At 49.3% G+C, this 25,104-nt stretch overlaps 1 protein-coding gene across 2 annotated transcripts in view; it reads right to left on the reverse strand.

Annotated features, from left to right (window-relative positions):
- The window catches only part of LOC142289916 (uncharacterized), a 74,029-nt gene extending 49,907 nt beyond the window's left edge, over positions 1-24,122 (reverse strand). For both annotated transcript variants that reach the window (XM_075333857.1, XM_075333858.1), the window contains exon 1: positions 23,968-24,122. In XM_075333857.1, the coding sequence (XP_075189972.1) occupies positions 23,968-24,014 (47 nt within the window). In that variant the 5' untranslated portion in view covers positions 24,015-24,122. The remainder of the gene's footprint in view (positions 1-23,967) is intronic.
- Positions 24,123-25,104: the final 982 nt, after the last annotated feature.

The following is a 25,104-nucleotide window of genomic DNA, read 5'->3' on the forward strand; positions in this document are numbered from 1 at the left end:
CAATTGTTCCTCCATCAGCATCCACTGTATGGACCGAAGAGGTGCGGCGGTTGCAGTAGCGGGGGTTGGGGAGAGCGGAGGAATGGGGTGTCTTCGGAGATGGTTACGGGGGAGGGGAGGCGGCCCGTACTCGCATATCCCGGCGGTTGACAGGGTATAGTGGAGCAAATGTCATATGCTGTGAGCTCCACAATGATGACGCTGATCTCCTCCCTCTGCTGTGATCTGGACAGCCCAGGGGGCTCATCCAGGTCACAGCAGACCTCCACTGTAACGTAAATGATGGGGGTCGGATCCCGACCACTGTTCTTTATGCACAGGAGCTGCCATAAAAAGGAGTGAGTAACTGTCGTTACAAACACAGCAAGTCCATGGCAGCCCCCAGTGCCTCCAGTAAAATTAGAATTAAATAAAGCTAAATAAGCTGCGATTTTCATTTTGTATTAAAAATACTTTTTCATAATCACTATTTTTAATAGAATAAAAAACGCGATACATTTCCTTTTAAAAGCACCAGAACGATTCAAGCTTTGATACATTACTGAAGTGACAGTGCATGGGCACAGAACATGTTCGCACGTTGTGGGCTTCAGGCAGAGAATGACTGCGCCACAGTGATGACGTCATTCAAGATATTTGCGGTCAGAGCTGGAGAGTCCCATGGACCCCAGGTAACTTTACCTCATTAAACTCAGTGACTTAGTTCATAGACCAACATCTCCTGGCAGAAAACTGGGTTTTTTTGCTAAGAGATACAGATTTGGTGCTGAAATTTACACACCATATTCCTGCACCAAATCTGCATCTCCTGGCAAAAAAAAAAAAAAAACGAAAAAAAAAAACCCAAAACAATATCGAATCAAAACCATATAGCGTTTTGACATAAGATGCAGATTAGGTGCATCTCTTGGCAACAAACCCATGGTTTCCTGCCAGGAGATGCAGGTCTGTGAAACTTTGACCTCACGGAGTTAATGAGGTCACCTGAGGTCAAGTTACCTGCAGTCACAGGAGGAGAAACATGGGAACCTCTAGCTGCTGTGACTCCAAATGAACAGATGTCACCGCAAGGATGGCGATGCCAGCTGCTGGTCACTACACACTGGCTACAGAGGAAGATGCAGTATGACATGGGAGACTGGGAAGAAGTGTACATTGTTGTTTTTATTGCGTTACAGACAGAAATCAGACATTTCCCAGGATAGGGTGATAAGTACCAGGAACAGGACTTTGGGAGGGCAAGGAAATTCACCAGAAGGGTAGATTGGTGAAATAGTCCATGCGCTCACAAGTGCTAAAAATACAACAGCAGAGAACTGATGATCCAAAAGGTGTGCAATTGTGGCTAAGGCTGCTTTCACATCAGCTATTTTTTGCCTGACAGCAAAAACGCAAACCGCATCTGACCAGATCCTTTACAAATGCGTTGTCATTTCAATGTATTTGCAATGGAATCGTGGAAATATGCGGTGACTTGCAGTTGCATATGCAACACACTCTGGATCAGTTGTTTGCAGTATTTTACAGAGTTCCAAAAACGCTACTTGTTGCGTTTTTGACCTCGGTCAAAGTACTGCATCTCACTAGATCCGATGCATTGCAGCAGTACCTGCAATGTAGTTCAATGGGCGCCGGATCATGCTGTATCAGAAGTCGCCAGATCCTGATACACAGGATCCTGTTTTCTGTATGTAGCATGCCCAAAAAGCAGCCTGGCATGGTCAGTAGATAAATCTGTTCGGTTTCAGACGTCTGTTTTATTAGGTACAAGCCACTCGCATGGTTATGGTCATATGTGTGACACATACCAGAGAAAACACTTGTCTGAAATAAGTGTTCTATAGTCACCACTACACACGGGCACTGGCACTGAAGTCCCCAGCACTGCTCCTGCTTCTAGCTCTTCAGTGCAGTGAATATTCCGTGAGTATCATGAGCGGCGGTCAGGAGCGGGAAGCAGCAGACTAACGTCTCAAACCAGCCTAAGACCAGGATCATGGAGGGGTGAGAGGGAGTTACAAAGATGGAGTCCCTAAGTGTGTATATTTAAGTATTTTTGTGTGGTGGTTTTTTTAACCCTTTATTCGAGATTCTTAATGGCAGGTCAAACTTGACCTGAATCTCAGGCTTTATACCAGCTGGTGAAAAAGCTGGTATTAACACCTTATGACCCAGCATGCCACCCAGCACCAGGGCCGCTGGAAGTGTTTGATACAGCGCCAGTAGATGGTGCTTCTATGAAAGCACCATTTTCTGGGGCGCCTGCAAACTGCCATTCCCAGCGGGAGCACATAAAGCTTGTGCACCCTGCGCTGTGCATTCCAATCCCCAGCTGCTTAGCTGTACCTGGCTTGACAAATTGGACGAAGCCCTTGTGCGTGTGCGCTTGTGCATTTGTTTTTTGGGGCAACCCCCCCCCCCCTCAAGGACAGGAAACCTCCAGGATAAAAAGGGGCAGCACCTCTCCCCGCATCAGTTGGATTATTACAGAGCATGACAAGACCTCCAAAAAGAAAAAAAAAAAAAAAAAAAAAACAAAAAACGGAACATTAAGACATACCCCGCCACCATATACTTCCCTGTGAAGAGCAAAATAAAAAAAAACAAAAAAAAAAAAACACTAGCAACACCTAAGTGCAGGGTGCAGGGAGGGAATGTAAGGGTGCAGTCATGGGGTCAGAAAAAAAAAAAAAAAAAAAGTAATTACGTATTTTTCCAGCACCCATGATGCCACCACGAGAGAATTACATAAAAAGACCTAGGGAGGGACAACAGTCTGCAGAACCAGTCTCCTAAAGGTGATTAGGTCGGTGAATGACAAAATCAAGGCGATCGTGTTTAAAAAAGGTGGACTGAGAAGACCAGGTAGCCACCTTACAGATCTCTTAGCCCAGGAAGATACCATCGCTCGTGTGGAGTGAGCCTTTAGACCAGGAGGCACATGTTCACCACTTGTCATGTAAGCCATGGAGATGGCATCCCTGATCCACCTGGCTAAGGTGGACTTTGAAGCCATAAGCCCCTTCCGACAACCCTGGAAGACTACAGAGTCTTGTCCTTCCTCCACCCCGTAGTTACCAACAGATACTGCTGAAGACACCGCCTAACATCCAGGCAGTGCCACCCTGAGTAGAAGGCTTGTCATAAAAAGAAGGGAGCACTATCTCCTGTGACCTATGGAAGGGAGAATGTACCTTTGGCAAATAGGAGGGGTCCGTTCTTAAAACCACTCATCAAAAAACTGATTATATGAAGGAGTTATAGACAAGGCCTGTAGGTTACTAACCCTGCAAGCTGAGGTGAGGGCAACCAGGAGAATGGTTTTGAGGGACAGATGCTTGAGAGATATTGAATCTATGGGTTCAAACGAGGGCTTAGTTAAGGCTGAGAGGACTAAGTTAAGATCCCATGATGGCAGGGGCATACTGCACCGTGGTTTGGATCTAGCACAGGTTCTAAAACCGAGAAACCCAGCGATCTCCAGCCAGGTTATGGTTATACAAGACACTCAGGGCTGAGATTTGCACCTTAAGGGTACTAACCGACAGACCCAATTCCCAACCCTTCTGGAAGCATTCTAAAATGACGGGGACTGGGGCCAGCTTAGCGGGATCTGCACCCGTGGAGGCTAAGAACTTGTTCCATATCCGCCCGTATATCTGTGTTGTGACAGGTTTCCTACACTGCATCACTGTAGAGACTAGACCTGGAGTAAATTCCTTGTCTACTAAAAGTGACCTCAAGTTCCATGCCGCCAGATGTAACTTGTTCTGTAGGTGAAAAGCTGGACCCCAAGACAGGAGTTCTGGCACTGGCAATTCCAGAAGAACCAATAGCTTGGTTATAGACAGATTGGTCAGCCAAGAGAACCATGGTCTCTTTGGCCAAAAGGGGGCTATGAGAATCACTGCTGCTCGTTCCTCCCGTATTTTCTTTAGTACTGCCGAAATGAGGGCGATTGAAGGGAAGGCATATGAGAGGTGTAATTCCCACTTGAGCAATAGGGCATCCACTGAGTAAGGATGATCCCTTGAATCCAGGGAACAGAATTAGTGAACCTTCCTGTTGTGTTTGGTTGCAAAGATCTCTGGAACCCCCCAGCCTTCTGTTATCCTGTTAAAAATGGACTGTTTTAGAGTCCATTCTCCTTGAATGAAACCTGTTGCGATTGAGTCTGCCATAGTGTTCTCCTTCCCTCATGAGTCAGGATTCTGCTTGCAATGGTCATTAGATGCCTGGAGAGAGTACCTCCCTGGTGGTTGAGATAGGCTACCGTTGCCTGGTTGTCTGACAGAACTTTCATGTGGCGACCTCTCAGGGATGGTAGGAAGTCACCCAACGCTCTTTTGACCGCCAGTAATTCCCTTGTATTAGATGAACCTTGAGCTTCTCCTCTAGACCATCTTCCCTGAATCAAATGATCACGCAAATGTGCTAACCAACCATACAAACTTGTGTCGGTTACCACCACTGGCTCTTGTACAATCCAAGACACACCCCTTTTTAAATTGACTGGATTTAACCACCAATAGAGTGGTTCAGTGTGCGAGGGCTGAGAACAATGAGACTGTCTAGGTGATCTCCCTGAGCATCCTGATGTTCCAAGACATCCCACTGGAGGACCCTGGCGTGTGATTGAGCCCATCAGAGTGCCGGGATGGCCGAAGTCAGAGAGCCCAGAAGGGACATTGCACCTCAGATGGGATTGGTCCGTAGAACCTGCTCTATCTGCGTCTGGAGAGCTTCCACTTTGGAGTCTGGTAGGTGACATATTTGAGTATTTGAGTCCCAAGAGAGTCCCAAGAAACAGCTGGACTGTGGACGGGATTAATTTTGACTTCTCTTGGTTGATCAGCCAGCCTAATTCCAGCAGGGATGCCTGTACTTGCTATAGAAGGGCTGCACAATGTTGAGCTGAGGCGCTAACGATCAAGAAGTCGTCCAAATAGGGAATGAGGGACTTCCTTCTGTCGCAAATAAGCAGTCACTTCTGATATCTTCGTGAAAATTCTTGGGACTATTGCCAGACCAATGGGGAGGGCTTTGTATTGAAAATGGCAGACCAGACTGCCCATGTGCAGGGCTACTCTGAGGAAGCTTTGGAATAGAGAGTGGATCGGGACATGATAGTATTCATCGCGCAAGTCTATGACTGCCATGTGACATTGGGGACACAGATTTCACTATGGATCTCACCGACTCCATTTGTCTATCCGAAGGAACAAGTTAAGAGCTTTCAAGTTTAGTATGGTTCGATATTAACCCCTTCAGCCCCCAGCCTATTTTGACCTTACTGACTCGCCATTTTGCGCAATTCTGACCAGTGTCCCTTTATAAGGTTATAACTCTGGAACGCTTAAACGGATCCTGGCGATTCTGAGATTGTTTTTTCGTGACATTGTATTTTATGAAAGTGGTAAGTTTAAACCGATACTTTATTTTTTAAAATTTCGGAAATTTGGCGAAAATTTTGAATTGCGCAATTTTCAAAATTTAAAAATTTTATGCCCATAAATCAGAGATAAGTCACACAAAATAGTTAATAAATTACATTTCCCACATGTACTTTACATCAGTGCAATTTTCGAAACAATTTTTTTTTTTCGTTAAGAAGTTAGAAGGGTTCAAAGTTCATCAGCAATTTTTCATTTTTCCAACAAAATTTACCCAAAAATTTTTTTTTTTTTTTTTTTTTTAGGGACCACATCACATTTAGAGTGACTTTGAAAAGCCTATGCGACAGAAAATACCCAAACGTGACCCCATTCTAAAAACTTCACCCCTCACTCTACTCAAAGCCATATCCAAGAAGTTTATAAACCCTTTACATGCTTCACAGGAACCAAAGCATTGTGGAAGGAGAAAATGAAAAATTTTAATTTTTACACAAAAATGTTACTGTAGCTATAAAATTTAGCATTTTCACAAGGGTATCAGGAAAAAAAAAAATACACCATAAACTTTATTATGCAATTTCTCCTGAGTACAGATACCTCATATGTGGTGGAAATCAAATGTTTGGGCGCACAGCAGGGCTTGGAAGGCAAGGAGCGCTTTTTGACTTTTCAAACGCAAAATTGTCTGGAATCGTTAGTGGATGCCATGTTGCGTTTGGAGACCCCCTGAGGTGCCTAAACAATGGAGCTCCCCCACAAGTGACCCCATTATGGAAACTAGACCCCTCATGGAATTTATCTAGATGTTTAGTGAGCCCTTTGAACCCCTGGGGGCTTCACAGAAGTTTATAACGTTAAGCTGTGAAATTAAATTTTATTTTTTTTTACCACAAAATTGTTACTTCAGCCAGGTAGTTTTTTTTTCACAAGGGTATCAGATAAAATTACACCATAAACTTTATTATGCAATTTCTCCTGAGTACAGATACCTCATATGTGGTAGAAATCAAATGTTTGGGCGCACAGCAGGGCTTGGAAGGCAAGGAGCGCTTTTTGACTTTTAGAGCTAATTTTCCATTGAAAAACTCAAAATGGTGCTCCTTCCCTTCCGAGCCCTGCTGTGCACCCAAACAGTAATTTATGACCACATATGAGGTATCTGTGTACTCAGGAGACATTGCCCAACAAATTTTAGGATCCATTTTATCCTGTTGCTCATGTGAAAAAAAAAAAAATTGAGGCTAAAAGAAAATTTGTGAAAAAAAAAAAAATATTTTTTTCATTTTTACGGATCAATTTGTGAAGCACCTGGGGGTTCAAAGTGCTCACTTTGCATCTAGATAAAGTTCCTTGGGAGGTCTAGTTTCCATAATGGGTCACTTGTGGGAGAGCACCAATGTTTAGGTACACAGGGGCTCTCCATACGCAACATGGTGTCCGCTAACAATTTGAATGGAAAATTAGCTCCAATTGTTAGCGGACACCATGTCGCGTAAGGAGAGTATGTAGTGTATGTCAGGTTGGTGTGTGTGTAGTGTAGTATACGTCAGGTTGGTGTGGTGTAGTGTATGTCAGGTTGGTGTGTGTGGTATAGTGTACACCACACACACCATCCTGACATACACTATGTCAGGATGGTGTGTGGTGTATGTCAGGATGGTGTGTGTGGTGTACACTATACCACACACACCAACCTAACATACACTATGTCAGGATGGTGTGTGGTGTATTTTAGGTTGGTGTGTAGTGTAGTATACATCAGGTTGGTGTGGGTGGTGTTTACTACACCAGACACATCAACCTGAGGTAGACTACACCACACACTAACCTAACATACAGTATGTCAGGATGGTTTGTGGTATAGTCTACCTCAGGTTGATGTGTCTGGTGTAGTAAACATCACACACACCAACCTGATGTATACTACACTACACACACCAACCTAACACTACGTCAGGTTGGTGTGTGTGCGCGTGTGTGGTGTAGTGTACACCACACACACCATCCTGACATACACTACGTCAGCATGGTGTGTGGTGTATGTTAGGTTGGTGTGTGGTGTTGTGTACGTCAGGTTGAGGTGTCTGGTGTAGTAAACACCACACACACCAACCTGATTTATACTACACACACCAACCTAACATACACTACGTCAGGTTGGTGTGTGATTTATTGTACGTCAGGTTAGTGTGCGGTATAGTGTGGTGTACGTCAGGTTGATGTGTGGTGTAGTATATACCACACACAACCTGATGTACACTACAACACACACACACACCAACCTGACAGTATGTCAGGTTGGTGTAGTGTAGGTCAGTTTGGTGTGTGGTGTAGTGTACGTCAGGTTAGTGTGTGTGTGTGTGTGTGTGGTGTTGTGTATGTCAGGCTGGTGTGGGTGAGTTCTGTAGGGGAATGTCAGGATGTGTTTAGTCCAAGGACGTGTGATTAATTCTGAAGCATTCATTCAAACAGTCCAGGTTTTTCAGGACACGTTTCACATTGGAAATGAGTCCTTTCTTATCCCCTTTTTATAGCAGCCCGGCACCTTTTTCTTGATATTCCCTTACCAGGAAAATGTTGCCCTGGTACCATACGGGAAACTTGAGTTCTTGAGGTGCTGGGGCCTGCTCCTTCCTCATGTCCAAACATGAGGGCCTTTATCACCGCCTCCTGGAACTGAAGGAAGGTGTTGTTGGTCTTGCCTGCACATCGTGAGAGCACGTATGCGTTATACAGTTTCATCTGTACGATATGCACGGCCAGCTTCTTGTACCACACCTTCTCCTTCCACATGGCACCATAGGGCTGGAGGACTTGATCAGAAAGATCAACTCCCCCCATGTGCTTGTTGTACCCCAGGGCACAGTCCGGTTTGTAGACCTGTGCTGAGGAACCTCCAACGGTGGTGGCCGTGGTGCCGGGACCATGGATTATCGTCAAGAAAAAGACGTCCCTTTTGTCTTTGAACTTTACCACAACCATGTTGCCGCTACATTGGGCTCGGCTCTCACCCTTAGGGAGAGGCTGCTCAACTAGCGACAAAGGGAGACCCCTCTGGTTTCTGCGCACAGTACCGCAAGCAGCGGGAGTTCTGGCAGAGAGGGATTGAAAGAGTGGGATGCTTGTGTAAAAGTTATCAACGTACAGATGGTAACCTTTATCAAGCAGTGGGTGGATCAAATCCTACACCATTTTCCCACTCACCACAAGAGTAGGTGGGCATTCTGGGGGCTGGATCCTGCTATCCTTCCCTTGGTAAACTCTAAAGCTGTGAGTGTACCCTGAAGTACTCTCACAGCTGAGCTTATAGAGTTTTATGCCGTACCTGGCCCTTTTACTTGGCAGGTACTGACGGAATTGAAGCCTCCCTTTGAAGTGGATGAGTGATTCATCCACACAAATTTCCCTTTTGGGAATGTACACTTCAGCAAACTTGTTGCTGAAGTGCGTGATGACCGGTCGAATTTTGAACAGTCTATCAAAATTCTATTTCTCTGAGGTTGGCAGTCTCGAACTGGATTCCTGATTGGGGAACGTAATCAGGAATCCGTGGAGCAAAATTTTCAGGGACAGGGGTCCAGATGGGGGCACTAGTGCTAGGTTGGGCATGACCAGCACTAGGTGGGGGGGGTACTCACACTTGGCTGTGGTTCTTCTCCCACGGTCTCCGGACAATCTCTTGTCCTGCGACATCTTTGTGGCAGCGAGTCTGTGTCACTGGAGGAGGAAGAGTGGGAGGAATAGAGAAAAGTGTGGTCCTCTCCCTCACCATCAGCTTTGGAGGCATATGCCTCCTCAACTGAGTACGCCCTTTGTGACCGGGATGAGCGGGACATTTTTTGCGAGCAAAAAAAAAAAACAAAAAAAAAAAAAACACAAGACTATTAGTGTGCGTGTATGTGAGAGTGTTTAGTGATAGGGGGTGATTACAGGGCCGGGGGTGATTACAGGGCCGGTGGGGGGTATGATCTGATCAGTGGTGCAGGGGGGAGTGCTCGCTGGCAGCAGCAGGGGCCCTCACAGCACTCAGGACGCTGGCAGAAGCAGGGCAGTGAGTGATCACAGGACAGGGGGGGAGGGAGCTCAGGTCGGGGTGGGGGGCTGGAATCGGACGCCCGGGGGGTGGGTGTAATCGGATGACGGGGGGGGGGGGGGGCGCGGAGATCAGGGTGGGTGTGGGATCGGATGGCAGAGGGAAGTGGGGGACAAATACTACCCGATGGCAGCGCGGTGAACGGCGGCAGCGGCAGGGGACTTCGTTCTTCGCCTTCCACGGACAGGATGAGGCTGAAGGAAGAGGGCACCTACTGGTCACACCGCCACTCCACATCTGATTGGAGGGATAGCGTCACATGGACGCTAGCTCCAATCAGATCGGGGGGAGGTGACAGAGGTCATTCTGCTCCAGCCAATGGCTGATGATATTGCATCATCAGCCATGGCTGGATTGTAATATTTCACCAAGTTTGATTGGTGAAATATTACAATCGTTCTGATTGAATGTGAAAGTTACACTTTCAACAGCCAATCAGAGCGATCGTAGCCACCCCCCCTGGGCTTAACTACAAGTCCTCATGTACCTGCAGCGCTGGTGACATTTCAGTGAACCCGGTAACCAGCGCTGCAGGAACGGAAACCCGCCATGACGCATACGGTGCGTCAAAGGTCAGGAAGGCACAAGGTTTCATGACGCATATGGTGCGTCAAGGGTCGGGAAGGGGTTAACAGTCGGGCTTCCTCATCAGAAAGAGGGTGGAGTAGAATCCTTCCCCTTGTTCTTGTTTGGGAACCTCCATCAGAACCCCTTTGAAAAGGAGTTGTTGGATCTCTTTTTTCAAAGCCAGTTCTGTAGGAGATAGTCTTCGAGAAGTAATCACAAACCGTTGGGGAGGAGGGTGATTGAAGGACAGCTGGAGGCCTGATCTTATTAGGCCCAGGATCCAAGAACTTGACATCTTTTCCCAAACTGGAAGGAAACAAGAGAGCCTTCCATCGACCTGGAGAAGCAAGTCACTGGGAAGACTTTCTGGTCTTTAGAGGGTCCCCTTGAACATAAACCCCTTTCCTGGCTTCTTTCTAATCGAACCAGCTATTCTGATCCGTGTGGGGCACTCTGGTGAACTTGCTTCTTCCGAAAGGACCGTCTGGAAGACTGAAAGGGAAAGCTACTCTGATCACTAGCCTTTTCTAGGATATCATCCAAGACCGGCCTGAATAGATATTCTCCTTTATGTTGGGATGTTGCAAAGCTTAGATTTTATTTGCATATCCCCCGACCAGCACTTTAAGGCTATGTGCGCACGTTGCATAAATACATGCAGTTACGCTGCGCTTTGTAGCGCAGCGTAACTGCATGCGTCCCCTGCATAATCTATGGAGATTGTGCAGGGGCCGTGCGCACGTGGCGTTTTAGAGCGCAGCACTTCGGCTGCTGCCCAAAGCGTGCGCTCTAAGAAGTGACATGTCACTTCTTCCGTGCGCTTTGCCGGCAGCCCCTGCACTGTCTATGGCAGGAGCTGCAGGCAGAGCGCATGGATTCGGCTTTTTTTTTTCACTACGGACATTTTCTGCAGCGATTTGAAGCGCACGTGTGCTCTTCAGATCGCTGCAGAAAATTCTGCAGTGACTGTACGCAACGTGCGCACATCGCCTAACTAAAGGGCTCTTCTGGCGGCATTAGAGAGGGATGCCGACTTTGCTGCCAATTTAGTTGACTCTGCCGAGGCGTCTGCAAGGAGGGCCGCTGCTCCCCGCAATCTGGAAAGGGACAAAGCCATTTCCTCCCTTGGTGACTTTGATCTAAACTGGTCTTCCAGTTAATCGATGCATATTGTCAGGGATCTAGCCGTACAGGTAGCCGCAATGGCAGGTCTCAGTCCTCTAGAAGCCTCCCAGGTATTTTTCAGGAAGTGATCAACTTTTTTTGTCCAACGGGTCCTTCAATGATCCCATGTCCTCAAATGGCAAGACAAACTTACTAGATGCCTTGGCAACCGCCACATCCAGTTTTGGAGCCATATCCCAGGTGGAGCAGGAAGCGTCCTCAAATGGATTTTTCCTCTTAAAAAGGCGCCTGGAAGGGAACGTTTATCAGGTTTCTTCCATTCTCGCGTCATTAAAGCTTGCACTTTATCTACGACCGGGAAGGTGCACCGTCTCTTCTGCTCCATGACCCCAAACATCCGATCCTGGATAGATTTTTTGGGCTTCTCGTCCGGGATGCCCATAGTGGACCGCACTGCTTTAACCAACTTCCTCATTTTCGACCGGGAACCACTGGCGACCTCCAGAGTCGCTATCTGAAGAAGGGTCGGAAGAGTCACATCAAACATCAGACCTATCAGTCCTAGTGAGGATAAGAGGGCTTAGGTGTCACAGAGCTTTTAACCCCGGACAGGGATCAAAGGGATTCCCTGACCTCTTCCCGTATGATGGATCTTAGACCAGAGACAAATCCCGGCTGTTCCTGACAGTCTGCTCAATACAGTCCCTGCACAGTCAGTCCAGGAACTGGATAGTTTCTTACTACACAAGGCACATTCTCTATGCCTGGACTTGGAGAAACTTCGGCCAATTCCGATCCTAGAAAAAACAGACAACACGACTGCTGTTTTAAAAAATGGTGAACATTCAGAGGTTGCTCACCCACAGATGCAAAGAGGCTGTACCGGGTCAGGAGAGACATCATCTGACTTTCCCCCTCTTAGAGGGCCTTTTACTGTCGGGGTTGCCAGAATCCGGCTTCCGCTGGCTAGACCGGCCATCACTTTTCCCGGACGGCTTGTTTACAGAGCCTGTGGCACTGCTATCCCGGCTGCCTCTTTGCTGCAGCTTCTGAGAGGAAGAAATATCTTGATCAGATAGCGGTTTTGGTGAAGGAGGCGAAGGAGACCGTGCTGACTGCTTGTCAGCCATGTTCTGAAGTGTTATAGGTCACAAACACCACTGAGAAGGTTGACGCTCATTTTTTTAAAAGCCGGCAACTCCTCCCATCGATTTCCGGGGAGATTACGTCACAGAATAGGGCGCCCAATAGAAAGGGACGCCCTGTGCATGAGCACTGCAACGGAAACTTCCTATGCCTCACACAACATGGCACTCCCCTGCAACCCGGAATCGCCACAGCATCTGCAGCCGTGAGGATGCCACCACAAGTGCTGCTTCCCCGTCGCCAGTCCACAGTCCTGCACCTAGCCACCCGTGGGGTCTGCTGCGGCGACATAGCACTGCGGCCGGCCGGCCCTTACCTGGTCCTCCTAGGCTCCACACCACTTCCGTGCCTCACCGCCTGATTTCTGCGGCGTCACTGGAGGAGGGTGTCTGCTCGCAGTCTGGACCTCCGTGGGTCTGCTGCGGCGGCTCAACAGCCCCTCGGCCGGCCACAGCAGGACCCGTGCCTCTGCCAGAGCCAGCCGGGGCTGGAATCTTAGTCTTGGGCCCACCAGGACCATCCTTAATCCTTGCAGATTCCTGGCGGCTCCCTGTTGAAGGACAGGAAACCAACTGATGTGGGAAGATGTGCCGCCTTTTTTATCCTGGAGGTTTCCTGTCCTTGAAGGGCGGATCCCCTCTCTCGTGGTGCCGTTATAAAGTGCTGGAAAAAAAAAAAAAAAAAAAAAAAAAAAAAAAAAAATCGAAAATGGGCTTCGCCCATCGAGCACCCGAGCATTTTACTGCTCCCTCATGCCTACTCCTGACCACACACCCAGCAGAACAAGTAATCAGATCAGCTGACTCCAGTGTCGGCCAATTACTTGTTCTATGTCACCTGCATCCATCGCAGCATGTGCAGGCTGTGAAGTCAGCTGAGTTCGGCCGGCACTGGAGTCCGCTGATCTGATTACTTGTTCTATGAGCTCAGCTGAGTTCAGATCAGCGGCCGCCAGTGCCACCGATAAATTCTGTGTTCCGCTGCAGACTGATCCGGTAAAATAATTGCGGTTGCATGCGTTGCCCGTACAATCTGCAGGATCCAGTTAGATGGATTTTGCGTTTTTTGCAGTCAGGCAAAAACGCTGTGAAAGCAGCCTTACCATCACAGTCAGGGAGAGTCTCTGCTTCCGTATTTTCAGTGCATAGACTTCACATATGTCAGTGCTTCCGGAACGTTTGACTTTTTTCATGGATGCCACATGTACAAATTATAGCCTATGGTGCTGATCACATGTCCATGTTTTTACATGGACCGTGTGAACTCCATGTTGACTTTCCAGTAGATCGGATGACAAGGGAAAAATACAAGCCTATTGATCTGTCTAAACACATACAGCACACAAATGGCATGTCTAAAGCACCATTCCAGCATTTTTCTATTGCACCACTCTTTAACCCAAGTCCCATGCCTCTAATCTTATATGCACCCTCAGAGGTCGCTCTAGTTTGTCTCTTGTGATCTGCCGACAGCTCTAGTGTTTCATGGAGTGTGCTGAAGGTCACAACTCAAATGTCTATGGAAGCCTCGTTCTGTCTTTGTTTTAGCTCAGATACATTGTGAGCTTGCGACAAGACGTCTTAATTCAGGACAGTCAGAAGTTAGGTACAAGATTGAGTCACATGACTGGAGCAGCATTGGTAAATGGTGACAAGCACGGTTAGTATATGACAGGGGGCTTAGATCATAAATAAGGCCGGGGCCACACTGGTACTAATGTGATTCTCGCATGACACTCTGCTCAAGCTGGCAGCACAGCGGGAGCCAAGTGTCACTGCGACTGAGGTCCGATCATGCGATTGGACCACAGCTGCGGGGGGCGGGCAGGCGCTGCGGAGGAGAGGGAGGGATTTAATTTCCCTCTCTCCTCCGTAGCCGGCTATTGCCATTCTCGCCCTGCACTCGCGGTACAACGGTGTACCGCGAGTGCATTGCGATCTTTCTCTCCCCCATAGACTTGAATGGGTGCGAGAGAAAATCTCGCATTGCACCAACAGCATGCTGCGATTGTTTTCTCAGTCCGATTAGGGCAAAGAAAAATAATCACTCATGGGTGCTAACACGCTAATATTGGTCCGAGTGGAAGGTGATGTTTTATCGCATTCCACTCGCTCAGATTTTCATGCTGTGTGTCTTAGGCCTAAAGTTGCTAATAGGCTTTTAACCCTTCTCACTTCCTGAGAAAGAAAATGATGTTTCAGAAATGATGCTGATGTAAAGTAGACATGTGGGAAATTTTATTTAATAGCACTTGTGATACCATCATCTGGTTTTAAGGTAGGGTGTCACTTATTTTTGTATTAAAAATAGTGATTATGAAATAAAGTATTTTTAATACAAAATTAAAATCACTGCTTATTTAGTTTTTATTTAACTCTAACGGGGCTGCAATGCTGGATTTGCTGTGTGTAAGTTACTCACTCCTTTATAGCAGCCCCCTGTGCATAGAGAACAGTGGTCAGGATCCGACCCCATTTATTTACGTTAGAGTAGGCATCTGCTGTGACCTGGACGTATCCCCTGGGCTGTCCAGATAACAGCAGAGGGAGGAGACTGGCACCATCCTTGTGGAGCTCACAGCCATGCTGTTCGCTCCACTTTACCCCTGTCAACCGCCGAGAGTAAGAGCCGCCTCCCCTCCCTTCCCCAATAACCCCTCCCTCCGCTCAACCCAGTCCCCGCCGGTACTGCTGCCGCCGCCCCTCCCCCTGCCTTTACCATCTCCAATGACACCCCCCTCCCTCTGCTCTACCCAGCCCCCGCTCTACCCCTCCCCCCCCCCCCCCACGACGCCGCTGCTGTGTCTTTGAGCATGCGAGTACCGGCGCCCCTCCCCCCACCACTGCCGCTACAGTCTCTAAAAACACCCCCACTCAAACCCCCCCCCCCCCTCCCTCCTGCCTGACACCTGTCAGCCTGTGTGTATACCGGTGATACTGTCTGCTGAGCTGTTTATCTAATCTTATCCTGTGATACTCCTGCTGTCCTTGGTGACACTTTAGACATTTCTGGTCACCAGCAAAATGGCTCCGCACTGTGATCCTAAATTTCAATATTTGTTATCCCTTAGAAACACAGGTTGGGAGGGGGAGGTGACATTACACACAGGAGAGCAGATTCTGCCCACTTTACTGCAGCTGTAATCCAGGCTTTTTCTACAGTGGATTTCAGTAGGATTTCAGCAGCTGCTCCCCTTAGTGTTTAACAGTGGAAAATACCAAACTTTAATTTTTTTTATATTTTGCTCAATTAAAAACAAATATTTAAACAAAACATTAAAACAATACTTTACAATTTTTCAGTTATTGAATTATTTTTTTTGGACGACATCTTCCCTTTCAAGGTCACAACTTGTAAGGATATGTCCGCACGTCTGCGTTCTGGCTTGACAACTAAACTACAGCGTTTTGACAAATGTAAACTGCGTTTGAAAAAGAAAAATACTGTAAAAATGCACGCGTTTTAAACAGTGAGTTTTGAGATTGAGAAGTCAATGGGTGGAAAATGCAACCAAAACGCAATGAAGCAGTGAAATGCTTTTTTTAGGCAAAGATTTTGACTGACAAATATTTGTCAAACAAAACGTTGCCAAAAAAAAAATAAAAAAAAAGTGCGGATGGAAATTCTGATTTCTCAGACTTTACTGGGGAATCAAAACGCATGCATTTTGTCAATGACCGTACAGTTTAAAACGCAACAAAAAAAAAGCAAGTAAAAAAGCACGAGCCGACAGGGCTTTTAGGCAATGCGCGCACTAGGCAGTTTTACCCGCGGTTTTGCTGCAGAAATTTCTTGAGAAATGTTTGTAATCTTCCTGCAGACATTTCCCAGCAAAACCTATGGGAAAAAAAAAATAGCTGTGAGCACGCTGCGTTTTTTTCTCAAAAAAATTATTTGTGAAGATTTTCTTGAGAACATTTGAGAAAATGTGCATGTCACTTCTTTTCCGCAGGTACCTTCGGAATACCCCCGGTATTTCACTCCATTCACTAATGTAATTGCGAAATACCGGGGGTATACCGCAGGTAGCAAATGATGTGCGGTATACCCCCGGTAGAGCCGCGATTTACCTGCGGTAATGCTCATCGCTGCCTGCGGTTTTGCAGGAAGTGATGTCATTATGACAGAAGAGGAAGCTTGCCAAGTAAAGCCACACGCGCCACACACACACACACGCGCCACACACACACACACCACACACGCGCCACACACACACACACCACACACACACGCGCGCGCGCCACACACACACGCGCGCGCGCCACACACACACACGCGCGCGCCACACACACACGCGCGCGCCACACACACACACGCGCGCGCCACACACACACACGCGCGCGCCACACACACACACGCGCGCGCCACACACACACACGCGCGCGCCACACACACACACACACGCGCCACACACACACACACGCGCCACACACACACGCACGCGCCACACACACACGCACGCGCCACACGCACGCGCCACACGCACGCGCCACACGCACGCGCCACACACGCGCGCGCGCCACACGCACGCGCCACACGCACGCGCCACACGCACGCGCCACACGCACGCGCCACACGCACGCGCCACACGCACGCGCCACACACGCACGCGCCACACGCCACACACACGCGCCACACGCCACACACACGCGCCACACGCCACACACACGCGCCACACACACACACACGCGCCACACACACACACACGCGCCACACACACACACACGCGCCACACACACACACGCGCCACACACACACACGCGCCACACACACACACGCGCCACACACACACACGCGCCACACACACACGCGCCACACACACACGCGCCACACACACACGCGCCACACACACACGCGCCACACACACACGCGCCACACACACACACACGCGCCACACACACACGCGCCACACACACACACACGCGCCACACACACACACACGCGCCACACACACACACACGCGCCACACACACACACACGCGCCACACACACACACACGCGCCACACACACACACACGCGCCACACACACACACACGCGCCACACACACACACGCGCCACACACACACACGCGCCACACACACACACGCGCCACACACACGCGCCACACACACGCGCCACACACACGCGCCACACACACGCGCCACACACACGCGCCACACACACGCGCCACACACACGCGCCACACACACGCGCCACACACACGCGCCACACACACGCGCCACACACACGCGCCACACACACGCGCCACACACACGCGCCACACACACGCGCCACACACACGCGCCACACACACGCGCCACACACACGCGCCACACACACGCGCCACACACACGCGCCACACACACGCGCCACACACACGCGCCACACACACGCGCCACACACACGCGCCACACACACGCGCCACACACACGCGCCACACACACGCGCCACACACACGCGCCACACACACGCGCCACACACACGCGCCACACACACGCGCCACACACACGCGCCACACACACGCGCCACACACACGCGCCACACACACGCGCCACACACACGCGCCACACACACGCGCCACACTCCCTGGACGACGCACAGAAGCACTTCCGTGTGACCTCCAGGTGCCCGTGCAGCCTGTGTCCCGCTCCAGCCCCGCCGCTACCTGCACTGCTGACAGCAGTGCGTGCAGCTGCGGGGATGCCGAGCGCTGCTGTCAGGAGGTGAGAAGAAATCATTACCTGCTGTGACGATCTCCTGCCTCCTGTCACCGCGGTCACTGCCTTCTATGCCCGTTTCACGAGCGGCCGGAGACTGTCACTAGCGGTGATGTCACGGGCTCTCGCGATACTGCTAAAAACGCGGCGGGCATAGAAGGCAGTGACAGCGCTGATGGCAAGACTGCAGGAGATCACCACAGCAGGTAATGATCTCATCTAACCTCCTGACAGCAGCACTTGTCATGCCCTGCAGTGACCTGGGCTGACCCATTGATGTTAGCTCAGGTCACTGCATTGCTCTCCCAGCCAATGAGGAACATTCTGTTCTTCATGGACTGGGACAGGGACTATGGTATGGATCGCCGTGGGACCCCCTTATTGGATTACGCCGGACCAGGATTTGATTGTTCTTGTCAATAAATTGGTCAAAGAGGGATTGTGGGGAGTGTTTTTTTTTTTTTTTCAAATAAAACTTGTTTTGCTGTCTATTTTTTATTTCTTACTGACTGGGTTGGTGATGTCGGGTATCTGATAGACGCCTGACATCACGAACCCCAGGGCTTGATGCCAGGTGACATTACACATCTGGCATCAACCCCATATATTACCCAGTTTGCCACCGCACCAAGGCAATGGGATGAGTTGGGGCGAAGCGCCAGGATTGACACGTCTAATGGATGCGCCACTTCTGGGGCGGCTGCAGCCTGCTATTTTTAGGCTGGGGAGTGTCCAATAACAGTGGACCTCCCTAGTCTGAGAATATCAGACCCCAGCTGTCCGCTTTACCTTGGCTGGTGATCCAATTTGGGGGAGACCCCACGTTTTTTGTTTTAAATTATTTAATGTAAGAACAGCGTGGGGTGCCCTCTGTTTTGGTTTACCAGCCAAGGTGAAGCTGCCAGCTGTGGTTTGCAGGCTGCAGCCGTCTGCTTTACCCTAGCTGGCTACAAAAATAGGGGGAACCCCACGTCATTTTTTTTAATTATTTATTTTTTGGCTAAATACAAGGCTAGGCACCCTTTAGTGCCACATGAAAGTCACTAAAAAGTGCCAGCTTAGAATATGCAGCGGGTGGGACATTATATAGGTCTTTCTCATCTATCTATCCATACATCTTTCCCTCTATCCATTATCTGTCTATTATCTATTTTATTTCTGTTCAGCATAAAAAAAACGCAGGGACCAACCTGCGGAAAAACCGCATTAGTTTTTCCCACGGATTTGGTGCGGTTTTTTACCGCAGGTGCGGTAATCTTTAACTCCCAGAAGTTTCTCAAGAAATTTTGAGAAAAATCCCTTTTCTAGTGCGCACATAGCCTTAAAATTTGAAAATTGCTATATTTTCCAATTTTTTTGTCAAACGTTTAATGTTTTCATGAATGTACACAAATAGCAACTTAAATTTACCACTAAAATTACAATGTGGCATGGAGAAGAAAAACAAAAAAAATTCACAAAAACACTCATTCCAGAGGTATTAAACTCAAAGTGTCACTAGTCACAATGGAAAAATTGTTCATGTGAAAATAGGCTGTGCACACATACTGCAGGCCATCAGAGCGCCTGGGAGTGATCACTGTGCGCTCACTGAAAGATATCAGAATTTCCCCTGTAACCTATTGCCTCAGTTAGATAGGCAGCTCGGCCTCCTGGCTGCATAGCAGCTGTCTGGTCTCCTATTCTCAGTGATATGATCACTGGGTCCACAAGGGGAAGCACCACTAGCGCTTCCTATATCTTGGTCAGCACTGGGTGTACAACGATTGTGAAGGCAGACAAAACAGTCAGCTCCTTGTCTACAGAGAGCTAGGCCTTGTCTGACAGCTGGCTTCCTTGAGATCACATGCTACTCAGTGACTTAGACCCTGTAGAGTAGAAGAGTCAAGCTGTTTGTCATTATGACTATGGGTGGTCTGGAAGTAACACTACTACATCAGGGTTTTTTCAACTGCTAGAGGCACGCTTACTCACCCTCCAGGACCTTCATCTTTTATCTCCACCACACCGAACGCCAGTGCCATGTTGTAAAAACCTCAGACTGGGCTTAAGTCAGAAGTTATCACATGCTTTCAATGCAAGTCTATGGGAGCAAGAACAAGGCTCTCAGACTTACATTGAAAAGAAACCTCCAGCCCACGCTGTGTAGTTTTGAATAATATTTTCAGAAATCTGCATGTCCATTGTGAAGCCAGTTAAGTATGAGAATTTTGAAGTGCTGTGCCCACGTTTCTTATTTTTCCCTTGCGTATTTGGTGCAGGAAAAAAAAAAATCTGCACCAAATACACAAGGGAAAAATACTCAACATGGGCACAGCACTTCTGAATTCTCATATTTTGCTGGCTTCACAATGGACATGCACATTTTGCTGCAGATTTCTGAAAATCTGCATCAAAACCAGTGTCAAAATACGCAGTGTGGGCACTGGGCCTAAGGCTATGTGCCCACGTGGCGTATTTTCATGCAGTTACGCTGTGCTCTGCTCCGCAGTGTAACTGCATGCGTCCTGAGTCCCCAGCACAATCTATGAAGATTGTGCTTAATCCATGCCCACGTGGCGTATTAGAACACAACGCTGCGTTCTAAGAAGTGACATGTCACTTTAGTGCGCTTTGGATGCAGCCCCCGCTCTGTCTATGGCAGAGGCTTCATCCAGAGCGCATGACGGCTTCAGTACGGACTGTTTCTGCAGCAATTTGAAGCGCATGTGTGCTGTTCAAATCGCTGCAGAAATATCTGCAGGGACAACGCAACGTGGGCACATAGCCTAAGACCGCAGGCAGGGACCTTCGTGTAAAAGCACCACTCTAAATTGAAGTGGTGCTTTAATCTAATTAGGATTTTTCCCCTTAAGGCCCCGTCACACTAAGCAACATCGCTAGCAACATCGCTGCTAACGAACAACTTTTGTGACGTTGCTAGCGATGTTGCTGTGTGTGACATCCAGCAACAACCTGGCCCCTGCTGTGAGGTCGTTGGTTGTTGCTGAATGTCCTGGGCCATTTTTTAGTTGTTGCTGTCCCGCTGTGAAGCACAGATCGCTGTGTGTGACAGCGAGACAGCAACAACTAAATGTGCAGGCAGCAGGAGCCGGCTTCTGCGGAGGCTGGTAACCAATGTAAACATAGGGTAACCAAGAAGCCCTGTCCTTGGTTACCCGATATTTACCTTTGTTACCAGCCTCCGCCGCTCTCACTGTCAGTGCCGGCTCCTGCTCTGTGCACATGTAGCTGCAGCACACATCGGGTTAATTAACCTGATGTGTGCTGTAACTAGGAGAGCAAGGAGCCAGCGCTAAGCATTGTGCGCTGCTCCTGCTCTGTGCACATGTAGCTGCAGGACACATTGGGTTAATTAACCCGATGTGTGCTGTAGCTAGGAGAGCAAGGAGCCAGCGCTAAGCAGTGTGCGCTGCTCCCTGCACATTTAGCTGCAGCACACATCGGGTAATTAACCCGATGTGTGCTGTAACTAGGAGAGCAGGGAGCCAGCGCTAAGCGTGCGCTGCTCCCTGCTCTCTGCACGTGTAGCTCCGTGCACTGGTAACCAAGGTAAATATCGGGTTGGTTACCCGATATTTACCTTAGTTACCAAGCGCAGCATCTTCCATGCGGCGCTGGGGGCTGGACACTGGTTGCTGGTGAGCTCACCAGCAACTCGTGTAGCCACGCTCCAGCGATCCCTGCCAGGTCAGGTTGCTGGTGGGATCGCTGGAGCGTCACAGTGTGACATCTCACCAGCAACCTCCTAGCAACTTACCAGCGATCCCCATCGTTGTTGGGATCGCTGGTAAGTTCCTTAGTGTGACTGGACCTTTAGTTTTCAGCACATTATATAAAACAGTGTATTTTATGCAACTGTGGGATTCATTCTGCCAAACAAGTCCTCATTAAGGCTACTTTCACACTTTCATTCAGCGCAATCCACCACTATGGAGAATAGCGCAGTCCGTTAACGCACTGCGCTATTCTCCATAGACTTGTATTGACGACGCACTGTAACGCAAGTGTCTGCGTTTCATCCGCTGGACGACGCTGCGTCATTTTGACGCAGCGTCGAGCGGTGGGAACGCTACATGTAGCGTTTTTTGGGTCATTCCAAATAACACACCTTGACTGATTCCGTTGAAATCCGCCAAGGTGTCTAATGATGGTCTATGGTGGCGGATTCCAACGCTATGTGCTAAGCGGCGGAATCCGCTGACGGATTAAGTCACATTCTACTGAGCATGCTCAGCATGTCCAGCAGAACGATCTAAATAGTTTAAAATCACTCCTGGTCTCTCTCCCCCCCCCCTCTCATACTCACCGATCACGGGCACGACGCTGCCCAGTTGTCACAAAGCTCCGGCGGCTTTTCCTCTTTTGAAAATGCCGGCCGTTCATTATTCCATCTAGTATTCACTGCTTCCCCCACCCACCGATGCCTATGATTGGTTACAGTCAGACCCGCCCCCACGCTGAGTGACAGCTGTCTCACTGCAACCAATCACAGCCGCCGGTGGGCGGGTCTATATCGTGCAGTACAATAAATAAAAACTGCATGTGGTCCCTCCTAATTTTGATACAAGCCAAGGTAAAGTCACACGGCTGAAGGCTGGTATTCTCAGGATGGGGAGCCCCACGTTATGGGGAGCCCCCCAGCCTAACAATATCAGCCGGCAGCCCCCCGGAATTGCCACATCCATTAGATGCGACAGTCACGGGACTCTACTCGGCTCATCCTGAATTGTCCTGGTGCGGTGGCAATCGAGGTAATAAGGAAGTAATGGCAGCAGCCCATAGCTGCCACTAAGTCCCAGGTTAATCATGGCAGGCGTCTATGAGACACCCACAATGATTAACCTGTAAGTGAAAGTAAATAAACACATACACCCAAAAAAATACTTTATTTGGAATAAAAGAAAAACCCCCTCTTTCACCACTTTATTAATCCCTAAATACCCCTCCAGGTCCGGCGTAAACCACACGAGGTCCAAAGACGCATCCAGCTCTGCTACATGAAGCTGACAGGAGCGGCCGTAGAACATTGCCGCTCTGTCAGCTCCACGCAGCAACTGAAGTGAGTCGCGCTGTCAGCGGGGACGTCACTGAGGTAGTGTGTGCGGTGACGAGGAGGAGTGCGGTAGTGCCGGGGCGTGCGCGGTGACGAGGAGGAGTGCGGTAGTGCCGGGGCGTGCGCGGTGACGAGGAGGAGTGCGGTAGTGCCGGGGCGTGCGCGGTGACGAGGAGGAGTGCGGTAGTGCCGGGGCGTGCGCGGTGACGAGGAGGAGTGCGGTAGTGCCGGGGCGTGCGCGGTGACGAGGAGGAGTGCGGTAGTGCCGGGGCGTGCGCGGTGACGAGGAGGAGTGCGGTAGTGCCGGGGCGTGCGCGGTGACGAGGAGGAGTGCGGTAGTGCCGGGGCGTGCGCGGTGACGAGGAGGAGTGCGGTAGTGCCGGGGCGTGTGCGGTGACGAGGAGGAGTGCGGTAGTGCCGGGGCATGTGCGGTGACGAGGAGGAGTGTGGTAGTGCCGGGGCATGTGCAGTGATGGGGGATCTCTCTTGGCTTAACGCAACGAGTTATTTCACAGGAATCTGTTGCCTTTAAATCACACTATTGACAACGCATCTGTCACACAACGCATTGTGACGGATGCAATTCAGCGCAAGTGAGAAAGCGGCCTTAGCTCTAGTGACAGGGATGAAAAAACAACAAAAACCAAAAACATACTATGGCTTTTGGAATATGACAAAACAAAAACTGGTCAGCCAGTACAGGGTTAAACAACGCATCAAAATAACGAACGGGGTATTCAAATAAGTGACAGGGCGGGGCCTAACGCTGAGACACCGAGCCCGCCAACTGACCAAGGAAACGCGCGCAGTGTGCACTATTTGTCGGTATGTGTCGCTGGCGGAGTGTACATACCACCCTGTGCGCCGTCATCCCCACACAACATACCTGCATGGAGGCCTATGACCTGTCCCTCTGCCGCTTGCGGAAGCCATGTTCTCCGGGTGTCTAAGAGAAACGGCGCCAGTTACACAATTATATAGATTTCTGTTTTCAGCTGCGCTGCCGCACCCTCCTCCGCCCACGTGACCAGCCCGTTGTCCAGAACAATCCTCAGGCCGTACTATGCGCTTCACGCTGGAGGGCGGGGCTTGTGACGTAGTTCTAAAGTGCAGCACCAAGTCAGTGACTGAAGGTAAAAAAAGCTACGCCATATAGATCCGAGGGTAGAGCTCTGGTCACTACTGTGCAATCCTTGTGTAGGTTCAGTAAGGAGAGATAATGGATCTAACGGCCTGCAGTGACTACCAGGCACAGTGTCAAGTGAGCCTTATGGCGGAGCAGCACTGGACTGGATATTAAGTATATGGTTGTTTTATTTTACATCTGGCACCGTCACATTTAGGAAGGAGTTCACAAAGTAGCAGATAACACCTTCTGTCCTATCCGTGTCAGTGCCAGTGGTGCTGACCTCTGTTTTACCGTCAGCATATATTGCAGTGCAGGGTTTCGACGGGTCTCCGCGTATTTATTTTTCTTCTGCAGATCTAGCAGACCAGAGTCGCATTTGCGAGGGACTCAGCGAGTCTCTCATCGGCACCACCTGGTATATGGCCGCACACTCTCTGGCCAGGAGCGTTTCAGCTGCATAGAAATACATGCAGCAAGTCCGCTCCTGTCAGGAGAGAAGCCAGCCGCACCGGGTGATGTGATCCGATAATCATGCGAGTCACACGTTCGTGTGAGTGGACCCTTGTACAGAGCTCATGACTATACTGGACAGCCTAGCAGAAAACCAATAACTAAAAATCACCTGGACCTTAAATGGAACCTGGCACCAGATTTTAGCTTTCTGCTTTCACACTTGCGTTGGACGGGATCCGTTGCTATCCACCGCCTTGAGGAATTACAGTATCCATTGCAGGAAACCGTTTTATTCCTCATAGACTTCTACTATCTACGGATAGCAACGGAAGGCCTTGCGTTGCTGCCGCATGGTGGATGTAACGCTGCATGTAGAACTTTTCTGCACTTGGCAGAGTGTCAAAAAACCGCAACCTGCAGGATTCCGTCGGCATCCATTTT

The sequence above is a fragment of the Anomaloglossus baeobatrachus genome, chromosome 2, assembly GCF_048569485.1.
Source record: "Anomaloglossus baeobatrachus isolate aAnoBae1 chromosome 2, aAnoBae1.hap1, whole genome shotgun sequence".
In the NCBI taxonomy this organism is placed as follows: Eukaryota; Metazoa; Chordata; class Amphibia; order Anura; family Aromobatidae; genus Anomaloglossus; species Anomaloglossus baeobatrachus.